General features: G+C 36.3%; 1 protein-coding gene across 3 annotated transcripts in view; it reads left to right on the top strand.

The window, feature by feature from the left end:
* LOC138713628 (probable multidrug resistance-associated protein lethal(2)03659) overlaps positions 1-14303 on the top strand; it is a 79786-nt gene that overhangs the window by 39677 nt on the left and 25806 nt on the right. For all 3 annotated transcript variants that reach the window (XM_069845873.1, XM_069845874.1, XM_069845876.1), the window contains 5 exons: positions 1184-1470; positions 2078-2261; positions 4924-5097; positions 10500-10684; positions 13688-14022. In XM_069845873.1, the coding sequence (XP_069701974.1) occupies positions 1184-1470; positions 2078-2261; positions 4924-5097; positions 10500-10684; positions 13688-14022 (1165 nt within the window). The remainder of the gene's footprint in view (positions 1-1183; positions 1471-2077; positions 2262-4923; positions 5098-10499; positions 10685-13687; positions 14023-14303) is intronic.

Here is a 14303-nt window from a genome sequence, read left to right as displayed (position 1 = left end):
CAACTGGACATGATTGCTTGGGTAAACATCTATGCCGCTTTGGTTTACTCCAGAACCTTAACTGCCCACTCTGCAACCAGAACATCGTAATGGACGCAGACCATCTAATGGATTGTCCCAATCTGTCCTCCACAACACTGGTAGAGAAGTATTGGGAAGCAAGAGAGAAGATGATGGCCCTCCAAATATAAAATTTGTTACTCTTCCTTTCATGTTATATATATTTCATCATTCTTGCTAAGATGAACTATTTATGTACTCTGCTCACTGTTTGTTTGTTTATTTGTATATTTGTTTACTTGTTTCACACTAAACTATGAATATTGTATGTTGCCATTATCAGGGCTAAAGATAAACTCTACAGCTCTGCATTAAATAAATAAATAATAATAAATTAAGATAATGCATTAAATACAATATTAAGTTCAAGTAACTTCAAATTTACAACATTGGAAATCCTGATAAGTTAAATAATAAGTGTAGATAATAGCAATGGTTTTTATATATTTGTAGGGAACCCCTGATAGTGGCAATAGTTATTTCTTTTAAAATAGATATTGGCAGGAAGAGAGATTTCCAAAATTCCGCTAGGACGCCTGGAATTGTTCCTCTAGCACCAATGAGTAGGCCCACTACCTCTATATCAACTTCAGCCTGAACACTTACGTGAAAGTAAACACGGCTCAGTATTCTGTAGTCATCTTTAATTTGGTTTCTGACACATCAATACTTCAAGTCAGCACTGTCCAAATGAACTGGATGAAAATGTCTAATAGGTTTAGAGCATTCCAGTTATGAAAATTGGATATTTTATATTGATCCTGTTTTTTCATAAGTAATGTCAGTTCAGCTTTATATAAAATTATAGGTAGCTTAATTGCTAATAAAGATGGAGGAATAGTCACTCTTTTTATTTATAATTATTATTGTCTATACTTATAAAAATCATTATAGAGTTCAAAATATCATAAACTACTGGTATCACAATGTTGTTTTACATGGCAATATCGCGGAAGGGTTAAGTTAGGTTACTGCTTCTCATAAATAAGGCCCAAAATTCAGTATTTAATTTCTCTCGAATTTCTTTATTTTCTATATTCTCTTGCCATTTGTAAAAATCTAGCAGAGGACCTTAAATATTTCCACTTTTTTTCTGTATGATTTTATTTCCTTTTTTTTTTAGACATCCCTTCTTCATGCTATTCTAAAGGAACTTCCAGTCAGTAAAGGGTCCATTTTGGTTAAAGGCTCTATATCTTATGCGTCACAAGAGCCGTGGCTATTTACAGGCTCTGTAAGACAGAATATTCTGTTTGGAGAACCTATGAACATGGAACGGTACAAACAAGTTGTGAAAGCTTGTGCACTTGAACAGGACTTCCAGCAGCTGCCACACAGAGATCGTACCATTGTTGGTGAACGAGGTGTCACACTTAGTGGTGGACAGAGAGCAAGAATCAACCTTGCTAGGTGAGATATTTGTAAAAATCAATATTAAAAGTACCGGTATGTTGTGTATTCCAAATATTCTTCTTTGTTATTGTGAGAAAATATTATAGGTGATAAAAATTCTGAGCTTGGCTTCATTCAGAATTGAAGTAAAGTTTGGTACCAGTACCCTGTAGTATATTTATATTGCATAGAAAAATCCACTTACTGACATAACTTACCAGCCACTTCTCACCCACATAAAATTCAATTCTGATAGTCATGTTAACATATCATTCCTATATATGTTATTGTGGTTAATGAATTCTGTTTACAGAGCCTTCATTTCAGAAATGGAATTCAGTCTTGCCAGGCTAGCAGTATTGCAGAAAAAGTCGTCATTGACCATATTTGGATGCATTAAAAACAACATTTCTTGATTGTAGAATTTTTGTTAAAAGACAGTACAAATAATGCTATAATGAAATCCAAAACTAACAAAAGTGATCGATTTTTGATCTGAGATTAGTGCTTTTGCTAGAGTACAGTACATATTACCCTAGAATTCGGACATGAAGTTGTAGTAATGTTTTATAAATCGAGAATTTGTTACTGAACTAAAATGTTTATTTCCTTTTGTTTCATCCAGAGCTGTTTATAAAGACGCAGATGTGTACCTTTTGGATGATCCATTATCTGCAGTAGATGCGCATGTAGGCCGTCATTTATTTGATGATTGTATATGTGGTTACCTGCAGAACAAAACTCGAGTGTTGGTCACTCATCAGCTACAATATCTTCAAACATGTGACAACATAGTTGTCCTGAGAAATGTGAGTTTGTTGTGATAATACAACTTATTTCTTTAATTCAGTGGTGGGTACTTGACTTCATGTCATTCACTCAGGCGTTTTCATCTATAAGTGATGCACTGAAGCTGTAGCTCTTTTTGCTACAATAGGCATTGTCTTCTGTGCCATAGGAGGCGAACTTCATAGCACCGTATGATTATGATGTTTAATAGAGCATTGGTGGAATGCCAGTAAGGGAAATGAGAGTACCCCCAAAACCTTCCACTAAGAACTGTCTATGTCCACCACAAACTCCACTTGAACCTGCCGGGATTTAAACCTGGGTTACCAGGATGGAAAACCAACATGTTAGCCATTCACCTAATAGTGGTAACTTATTTTATACCACAACAGTCTTATTATGTCCTTGTGTAGAAGGAGAATTTATGGTTTAAATGCTTTTGAAACTTCTTAATTAAATAAGTAAAGATTCATTTTGAATCTTGCGTACACCACTTTTAACACTTGAATATAATTAATTGATGAACTAGTGGACTTACTCGTGTTAAATATGTAATATTTGTCAGGCTTACAGCTGTTTCAGTGCTTCACGCACCATCATCAGAGTCTACTAGATCGCAGCGTCATCTCGAACTTCTCTGCCTGTTAGGAGGGCATTGTTTTATTGTTGGAAGGTGTTGGAGTGTGGAGTCGAATAGTGTGTGTGTACTGAAATTGATCTGACCAATACATAAACAAATTACACCCAAAACTTCAATACACACTAGAACTTGAAAACAACAACTCCATAAATTTCCTAGACATCACCATAACAAAAATCGACAACAAACACACCTTCAAAATATACAGAAAACCAACCACCACCACCACACACATACACAACACATCTAACCACCCCATACAACACAAACATGCTGCATTCAGGACAATGGTACACAGATTACTCAACATACCCATGAACCAAGAACACTACAATGAAGAAGTGAACACAATCAAATACATAGCACAAGAAAACGGATACAATCCAAACATAATAGACAACATCATAAGGAAGACAAAACAAAAACTTAACAAACACAAAAATACACAAAACACAACACAAATACAAGAACACAAGAAATACATCACACTAACATATGAAAACAAAAGCACAAATAAGATCGCATCTTCATTCAGAAAACAGAAATACAACATAACACAGAACAGAAAACACATTACAAAGACATCTCAACACACAAAAAACACAAACAAATAAATACGACCACACAGGTGTATACAAACTTAAATGTAATAGTTGCGACAAGTTCTACATAGGACAGACAGGCAGATCATTCCAAACATGCTACAAAGAACATATTAAAGCTATAACCAAAGGACACAATACATCTACATACGCTGATCACATAACCAATACTAACCATACATACAATAACATAAATACGGACATGGAAATTCTACACACACAACCCAAGAACCAAAAACTCAACACACTAGAACAATACGAAATATACAAACACACTAAAACACAACCCGATCAAATCCTCAACACACAGATCAATTTCAGTACACACACACTATTCGACTCCACACTCCAACACCTTCCAACAATAAAACATGCCCTCCTAACAGGCAGAGAAGTTCGAGATGACACCGCGATCTAGTAGGCTCTGATGATGGTGCGTGAAGCACTGAAACAGCTGTAAGCCTGACAAATATTACATATTTAACACGAGTAAGTCCACTAGTTCATCAATTAAGTAAAGATTTTTTTTTATTCGACATTAATTTTTATATAAATATTTTATGTAATAATTTATTTATTCCATATATCTGTTCACTCTTTCATTTAATTACTAATTAAGTTATTTATTCGTCCACCACTATGGAGCAACGGTTAGTCTTCCTGACCGTGAAACGATCGGGCCTGGGTTCAAATCCTGGTTGGGGCAAGTTACCTGGTTGGTGTTTTTCCTAGGTTTTCCCTCAACCACTTAAAGCAGAATTGCTGGGTAACTTTCAGATTGTACCTCGGACTCATTTCGCCTTCATTAGCATAATTTCATCAGTCATCTTCAATAGTTGAAGGTTGACCAGGAGGACATAGCGGACATGGTTCCAGAAATCGCGTACAGGTGGCATCTGTCTGCGGAAGCTGCACATATCCCAGAGAAGCTGTAGGGGCTTCAGTCAGCAGGCTGCAGTAGACAGGGGGAGTGTAGCTCCCTCAGATAGATGGCGCCTTGGTGAGTCATGGAATCAACGGTGGCATGCCTCTCTGGTTAAGAATGCAGCAGATTCATCCACGTGAATTGCGAACAGATGCCTTCGATCTGAGGAGGCCACAGAGGAACATCACAGGGAGGCGGAGGATCGTTCTTGTTCACATGGACTCCGTCAGACCTGGATGCTGTGGCTGAATCGATAAGCTGGCACCACACAGTAAATCACGTGCTTGATGAGTTATCCTAAGGACTTCAAAATCATTCCAATAAAGGAGGTTGCACAATGAACCTAAGGCTACAATACTTGCCTACGGATTCTTCTCCAAAGGGAAAAAAAAAGTTATTTATATTTATTCACTTACTCATTTATTAATTTACCTATACATTTACTCTTCGTCCTCTTCATTCATTTGCTCATTCATTTCTTTATTATCTGTTTTATTTATTTGTTCATATTTCAGGGAGAAGTAGAGGCTATGGGTACATTTACCAATTTGCAAAGTTCTGCACTACATTTTGTGGAACAACTTGAGTTGGAAACAGCAGAAAATAAAAATATCTCGAAGAAGACACGCAGTGGTTCTCAGAATTCTCTGAATAGTAGGAATCGTTACAACTCAGAATCTTCTCAAATTGTGAGTTTTGTAATTCACATAAATTGCTACAGTATATGTTACTGAGATACTATAGAGCATTCGAGCCAAGATGTCCACTCACTACCTGTGGCTGCCATATGCTATACAGGTTATCTATCTCTCGCCTACAGTTCACCATAATTTGCAGCAAAATAAAACTCATAATACTGATATAAAAGACTTACCTTGTTGTAGTAATTCCTGGAAATTGTGACCTTTGGTATTCAAGCCAGGGGCAGTTCTCCCTTGAAATGTTTGAATCACCAAGTCACCTACTTTTTTAAATAGCTTACTTAATTACATTTTATCTTCTAGCATTCACTCTTCGTTTATAAAGATTCTGCAAATTATAAAGACATTCAAACTGCTGAGCGGTTACCGCTCCCTTTGTGGCCCTCCGGTCAGTTAAGAAACTTGCTGCTTACTTCATCAGCCCCAGTTGATCCAATTTCAGCAGGTGAAACCGAACATACAAAGCTGTGGTATGTCGGATAGCGGAGGGGTGAGAAAGGTTATCTGGTTGCCATGGCAACTATGCGTTTTGTGGTGGGGGATCCATGCCAAAGGATGCGTTTAGTGGGAGGGAACATTTCCGTCTAAGGCAGTATTCTCAACACAATGCAGGAATTTCTTCACATTTGTTTGGTCTATTTGAAGTGAAATATGTTGGTAGACATAGTAGCACCCAGGAATTCAAATAGGCAGTGTTCTCAACTCAGTGTAGGAATTTCTTCACATTTGTTTGGTCTATCTGAAGTGAAATTAGAGTTTGGTCGCTCAAATTCCTACTTATGGACAAACGGCAAAAAGCAAGTACGAAAGCTGAAATCCTAGACAAATGTGTCATGCCGACATTACTCTATGACTGTCAAACGTGGTGCTTGACAGAAAAGCAGAAAAAACAGCTACAGGTTTGTCAAAGGAGAATGGAAAGGAATATCCTAAATGTTTCACTAAGAGACAGACTCAGAAACGAGGAAATAAGAAGAAGGACAAAAATGCGCGATGTGGTAGAAAGGGCAGAAAACCTAAAATGGAAATGGGGCGGCCACGTAGCACATATGGATCACCAGAAATGGACGAATTGCATCATAATGTGGGACCCGAGAGAAGGACGACGGCACGTGGGACGACAAAAAACCAGATGGGCGGACTACTTCAGAACCAGAGCGGGAAGTCAATGGTCGAGAGTGGCACGAGACAGAGAAGTATGGAGGCAGCTGGCACCAAACATGAATCAACAAGCACCAGATAGGACAGAAAGTCAACGACAGTGAGTGTAATTCGTGTGAAGTGATATGAGGAAATGTGGGAGATGAGTATGGTAGAAATGATCGAAGAGGGAAGTCAGGAACAGTGAAACGAAGAAATATCAGTAATATGACCAAGCTCCCAAGGACTCGCTCACCTTAGGAGTCTACTTATGAGCAATTCCCTGTGACAACAGGAGGCCCTTGCCCTTACAGGATGTGTACGGGCTAAATTTATTATTATTATATTATTATGTTGGTAGAAATAGTAGCGTAGTGCCTAACGTGAGTTGAAATATTTTTAACGGTCTGCACTCTGCATTGTGTGTTATAATCTGATTTTCTTAAGTGATTAGTGATTATTGTTGTGTTATGTGAAGTTTATTTTTATGGCTATTATTATTTAAGAGATTAATAATGAATCTGGGATGAGGAAATAGCCAAAGCAATACAAGATAAAAGAGAAGCCTTCCAGAAATATATCGCATTAGAAACTCTCGAAGCAAAGATATAATATAATAGAAAGAAAGCCATTGCAAAACGTGAAACTAGAAAGAGACACAGAGAAAACTGGGCTAGATTTGTCTCCAACTTAGAAAGAGTTATAACAACCCATTTCAAAAACCTACAAAATTTTTAAACATTTGAACAAAGATTTAAAGGATAATGCGATGATTAATATTATTGATAAACAGATTTGGCTGCTATATTTTCAGAATTGTGGTCACTCCCCGACGATACTTTACCAACTCCAATATCAAACAACAATGATCCTTGCTATATATCTGAAGATGAATTGAATATAGCCCTTAAAGCTTGTAAAAATAACAAAACTCCAGGTGAGGATGGACTCCCTATATAGAACTTTTCAAATATGCTGACAGATCTCTCAAAATAAAATTTCTTAATTTTTTGAACAGAATACTTGAAGGAGAGGCTCCACCAACATAATGGCAAAAAGCTATCATGATCCCAATCTTCAAGAAAGGCAAATCAAAGATTGCACAAACTACAGAGGAATCAGTCTCCTAAATAGTGGATACAAAATTTTCTTAAGAATAATAGCTCTTAAGTTGGAAGCTCACTACAACACTCTCATTGGTGAAGAACAAAACTGTTTTCGAAAAGGCAGATCTTGCGCAGATGGATATTTTACTTAGAAGATTTTGATCGGAAAACATAGGGAATTTAATAAAGAAACTCACTTGGCTTTTACTGATTTCGAAAAAGCTTTCGACCGTGTTGACAGAAGTAAGCTCTTTCAAATTTTGGCAGGTGATTCAGTTCCAAACCCAATTATAAGAACAATTTACGAATTATATAACCACAATATTATCAAAATTACTATCGGATCAGAACATACCGAATGGAGACTGATAAACTGTGGAGTTCGTCAAGGATGCCCTCTCTCACCACTTTTATTCAATATATACATCAACTCCATCATCAGACATTGGTGACTAACAATTCATGGAAACATCCTGCTCTTCCGAAATTGTACTCTAGATATATTATTATATGCAGACGTTCAGGTTCTTTTTGCTACAAATGAAGACGAGCTGCAATACTCAATATATCACCTGAATATAATAGCACAAAATTTCAATATGAAAATTTCCCCAAACAAAACAAAAATTATGGCGTTCCAAGGTAAACAGCCAGTTAGGAGTAAAATTTGCATTGGAACTCATACGTGAACTCATTTAAATATTTAGGTTATAATTTGACATATTTACCTGTTACTGATATATCTGAAAATATTCAATATTCTAATGGAGCCTTAAGAACCATCAACCAGGTTTTCACAACCACGAAAACCCAAAAACATACCATGTTAAAAGCATATAAAGTTCTATCATGACCTGTCCTCATGTATGGTAGTGAGGCCTGGACTGTCTGAAACTCAGATGCTCAACGCCTAACAACTGCGGAAATGAGATTCCTAAGGAGGACTGCCGGCTACAGCTTGCTTGACCACAAAAGGAATGAACTAATTACAAAAGAATTGAAAATTACACCTATTTATGAACATCTCAACCACTGTAGACAAAAATGGCTTAACCATGTCAATAGGATGGACCGTTCCAGACTCCCAAGACAAATTCTCTACTATATACCACATGGAAGACGAACTTTGGGACGCCCCCTGAAAAGATGGATAGAGACCGTAACAGGCCACTAGGCTTAATTACCTGCAAGGATTATGATGGTGATGAATAATGAATCCAACTAACGACTTGGTGTGTTCCATACTCCAGACACCCTTTTCTTTGTGGAAAGATGACGACAAATGCGACGTGTTAAATGTTGGTAGACCAACACCAGTGTTGTTTTTAGAAAAACTTTGTGGTGGGGCATGTTCAAAACATTATACTAGGAAATTTAAATCTCGTTGGTATGAAGAATATAAATGGTTGTTCAGTAGTAGCTATTACCAGAAATTGTTCTGTTGATCGTGTTTACTTGTCGACGTTGTAAAGGGCAGATGGAACAACAATGGTGTGGTGGACTTAAACAATATTAGCCGAGCATTCCGAAAACATGAAGCTTCTCTAGAACATTTACGAAATTGTGTCTGATTAAGAGAGCTAGGAAAAAGGTGAGTCAATTACCAAGTAGCTGAAGTAAAATCAGTAGCAATTTTTCTTTCAATCTTTTTATAGTGAATAGTATCTGTTATGTAAGTGTGTATTTCTCACCTGGTTCCCTCCCTCTCACAGCTCAACCATTGCTTAACATCATTCTTTCACTGCTTACATCGTTGCCATTCTGTACTCATACATTATCAGTAGGCTAATAGTAATAATAATAATAATAATAATAATAATAATAATATTTGTTTCTACGGAATGGGGATTTTGGTGAGTCACCTGTTTAATTCGTCCAGAGCCGCCACTGATTCAGGCATACTTGACATCGCTTCAGCACATTTCCGAACACTTTCTGTATGAATGAATTTTTAAATACTATTATAGTCACGATCATGCCATGGTATGAAAGAAAAATTACACAACCTCGAGCGGGAATCGAACCTGCAACTTCCTGTTCTCCGGTCAAGCGCTCTACCACTGAGCTATCGAGTTCGTCTCACGCCAAAGGCTTGGAATTATCCTTTCATACTGGCGACTATGTTATAGAGTACTGTCCATAGCGTCTGATCTAGTCAGCACTGCTTATGGGTGTGAAGAAAAGATGTAGATTACTTTCTGTAGTTCATTTTCACTTATGTGATGCACCACACTGGTTTTGTATGGTTTTAACTTCAATTTAATGGCGTGTTGAGCTGAGCTTTTTGACACCCCTACTTCCTGGCCTAATCTACACAAAGATTTCTGGGGGCTTCGTTCTAATCGCAAACCTATTTCATCTAATGTTTCCTAGTTAAACCCGTTTACTCACTCAATGCTTCTTATTTTGAACCGAGTGTGTCTCGTTAAATTTCTTTATGAGTCTGTACATTGTTTTCTTATTTGACACAGGACCATCAGGGAAACGACATCTGAGCAACACGTTCTCCACATATATTTCACGAAAGTCTTGCATATAAAAATGCGTTGTCCTATACTGTACATCACAACACAAACGCGCACAATAGAGACGCACTGAATATTGACTTGAGAGCCATGGAAATCTGTCGTAACTAGCGAGAGCATAACACCAGGACTCGCATCATTCCCACCCGCCAACCAGTTTTCATGGTAGTGGGAGACATCTTGGCTCGAATGCCCTGTATATTCTTACATGTTAATCTGGAATCATTCTCTGCGAGTGTGATTTTTCTGTGGCCTATTGCTTGAATCCACAGTTTATTACTGACTTCTCATAAAACGAACAGAATATAAATACCTTATGCATCCTATTGCATTTCAGTACGATAAATTCCTGTCAGGCAGAATGATGACAATGACGACCTGCATGCCATTCTTAGTCCACCATTGCTCCATCATCTCACCAGCTATAAATACCTTCAATAGCTTAACAGAATCATTAAATAATTAACTCTAATAGAAATAAACATGAAAAGAAAGTAATTGCTGTGTTTTATGCACTAAATTTCATTAGATATTTTGTATATTTTCTACACGAAAATTAATTTATTCTTCATGGTTTGCTTTTAATTTCATATACCTGACTTTTATTGCCTGCTGACAGAGTTCTCTTGTAGAATCTGATCCTGAAATAGCAGCTGAAATGAGAACTCGTGGCTCTGTGGGTTCCAAAGTGTACAAGGGATATTTTGCTGCTGGAGGGAATTTTGCTGTTATTCTACTTGTATTGATTTTGTGTATATTGGCACAACTAGCACTCAGTGGAGGAGACTACTGGATGTCCTATTGGTATGTATCATTACTATTAACGTTATAAGAAAAATTTCCTATTTTAAGCATAATGTTGTGTAGATAACTGATCCAAACATTTTGGTGACATGATGTAACATCTATATTGTTCCTTTTAGCATTATGTAATAAAAATAAATTATTGATTAAATGGCGATCTTACTCATGTTAATTATGTAAGCATGTGCTGCTTACAGCTGTTTCGGTGCTACTTGACACCATCCTCAGAGCCTTCTGTGTCTCAGCGCCATCTTAACTTCGCTGCTTGTTGTGTGGGTGCGTTCATATGATGAAGAGTTGTGTAAAATAATGTGTGTGTTCTGAAATTTATCTGTGTGTTGAGAATTTGATTAGGGTGTGTTTTAGTGTGTCTGTATATTTCATATTGTTCTAGTGTGTTGAGTTTTTGGTTTTTGGGTTGATGTGTAGGATTTCCATGTCTGTATTTATGTTATTGTATGTGTGGTTAGCATTAGTTATGTGTTCGGCATATGTAGATGTATTGTGTCCTCTGGTTATTGCTTTAATATGTTCTTTGTATCGAGTTTGGAATGATCTGCCTGTCTGTCCAATGTAGAAACTGTCGCAACTATTGAATGTGAGTTTGTATACGCCTGTGTGGTTGTATTTATTTGTTTGTGTTGTTTGTGTGTTGAGATATCTTTGTAGTGTGTTTTCTGTTCTGTATGCGATGTTGTATTTCTGTTTTCTGAATGAGGATGCTATCTTGTGTGTGTTTTTGTTTTCGTATGTTAGTGTGATGTATTTCTTGTGTTTGTGTTGTGTTTTGTGTGTTTTTGTGTTTGTTGAGTTTTTGTTTTGTCTTCCTTATGATGTTGTCTATTATGTTTGGGTTGTAACCATTTTCTTGTGCTATGTTTCTGAAATGAAATTCATATTAGCATTATAAGCGGCTTTCATAATTACATTAAATTTTTCAATGTGTGTTTTGTGAAATGATGATGTGTTAATATAGTGATAATTCCATATTATATGTATATGTTACCGTTAAAACCCGAAATCCGTCAAAACCAGTTTCAACTAGTAAAAACTAGTTTAAGCAAATAAAGATAGATAGAAAGTGAGTTTTCGTATGATCTAGAATCAATGTCAGGTTAGGTTTGGTTTGTTTGGTAAAAGCCTAAAAAAACCTAAACAAACCCAACCTGACCTGTCATTGATTCTAGATCTTACGAAAATTCTCTATCTATCTATCTATCTATCTATCTATCTATCTATCTATCTATCTATCTATCTATCTATCTATCTGTCTGTCTGTCTGTCTGTCTGTCTGTCTGTCTGTCTGTCTGTCTGTCTGTCTGTCTGTCTGTCTGTCTATCTATCTATATTTTAAAACTAGTTTTTACTAGTTGTAACTGGTTTTGTCGAATTTTGGGTTTTAACGGTAACATATATCGTGCAATAAGAATCTAAATATGTTGTGTCTGTGATAAAAGTGTTCAAAATTGCTTTATAGCACCACATTGGCAATGATAATAGTGTGCAATATTGGTTACATTGGCGGGTGGATGTTCTATCTTGACCGTTATTATTATTATTATTGTTGTTGTTGTTGAATAATAAGTATACATTAAAATTTAGAGATATTTGTTAAAAAATCGCGGGTTTTCGAAAGCCATCTAGCGGGATTACACGAACAACTGTTGGCAACATTGTCCAGCATAAAGGATGATGTTATAAGTGACAGGTGCATTCAGTCATCAGGAGGAGGGTAGCAATCATGCTCAATTCCAGTCTCTCTCTCATCACTAGAATTCACTAAGTATCACATTTACTTCTACCAGCAAAGGAGACTTGGTCTTGATGATAAGCACAGCTTTGCAATGATTCTCCCTTTTTCTGCCTCTGGTGAGATGGCAGTTGTTGGTGTGTCTATATTTTCCAAATTCTGCCAGGTTTCGATCAGGTCAGCCTCCTCCGTGTGTCACCAGGCAGCAATTGGGGAATGCTATGGAACGATGATTGATTGATGTAGATGCCTAATATGGGGAAAAACTGGAGAATTCCGAGAAAAACTCCAACTGGAACCTTGTCCACCACAAGTGTCACTATGGATTTTTCAATGAAAAATCCCAGTTCTGACTAGGACTCGAACCTGGGCCACCTGCGTGACAGGCACCGCAAGAGTTACTGCTTAGGTTATTACTTCTCCCTTTGTCTCTGATTGATTGATTGATTGATTGATGTACTATGTCATAACAGCATTATATGACAAACAAACATATTATCCTAAGTAATGACAACAATAAACACGCACACGTCATAATATTGTACAGATACATAGACGACATTCTAATACTATACAAAGTAAAAGAAAGACAGAATTGCATTGTAAAATTCCTTTGCAGAACGAAAAGTTACATTTGTTTGGATCAAATTTCTGCACATTTAAAGGACAAAACTGAAATTCTTTAATTTATTATCATATTACACTGCTCTCTTAAATTGACTGAGCATAATGGGAATTGAATCAATGACTTTCTCAAATCATGCTATGAAATGTTTCATATAAAATAATATTTATCTTGAAAAGGAAACAAAAACGAGCAAAATTGTATTAAACTTTTTTATTTGAAATATCTAAAAAATAGCCCCCTAAAATTAATGGAATTATTTATGGTTCATCCTGTATATATATATGCTAGTGCGTTTCTCTCTCTCTTTTTTCTCCCTTCCTTCCTGTCTTTCCCTCTCTCTTCCTTGTTTTTCTCCTCCTTTCCCCACCATTGCTCGCTTTCTCCTCGTCACCTTTCTATCCATCTCTCTCCATCCCCTCTTCCTTTCCCTTTCCGTCTCATCTCTTATGTGCGCTTGTGTTTTGAAAGGATAGTGATTTCATGAGAATCTTTCAATATATTTTTCAAGTAGGCCTATCGGAATGCTTTATGTAATGACCAAATAAAAAATTAATTATTTATGGTTTTAAAATTTATACGGAATAATGAAGGTTTGTTTTTGTTCATATCAGTATATATTTTTCAGGTCCAATGTGGAGGAACAACGCCTACATATGCTACTATTTGCCAATAGTTCTCTATATAACATAACAGATTCTCCCATAAATCAGACTGTTACACATGAAAATGCCAGTTCAATAAATATTGTATCAACAAATTCAACAGAATGGCCTTGGCTTCTTACTACAGAAACTTGCATTTACGTGTATTCTGGATTTCTGACTTCGGCTATAGTGTTATTAGTGAGCAGTGTTCTTTGTGCCTATACTGTGTGCATGAAGGCTTCAACCAATCTCCATAATTCATTGTTTTCTAACATCACACAGGCAACTATGTGGTTCTTCAATAATAATCCGTCAGGTAAAAATATTGCTCTTATCATCTTATTATTATTATTGGTGCGATTTCTTATTAATGATATAATATGAAATTGTATTGTAACAAGAAACAAATACAGTATTAAATTTTTTATCCCCCATTTCGATTATCCTGGCATATCATTCAACACCATATACATATAACAGTTAATGAAATATATTTTAGTAAAACAATTGATTATAATATGTTTGTTATAACTAGGGCTAGGATATTTATGCGCTTAAATAATGAAACATAATATGTTTAAAATAATTAAGAATAAA

The sequence above is a fragment of the Periplaneta americana genome, chromosome 14 (assembly GCF_040183065.1).
Source record: "Periplaneta americana isolate PAMFEO1 chromosome 14, P.americana_PAMFEO1_priV1, whole genome shotgun sequence".
Classification (NCBI taxonomy): Eukaryota; Metazoa; Arthropoda; class Insecta; order Blattodea; family Blattidae; genus Periplaneta; species Periplaneta americana.
Note: the sequence above shows the minus strand (reverse complement) of the source record. Positions and strands in the feature narration are given on the sequence as shown.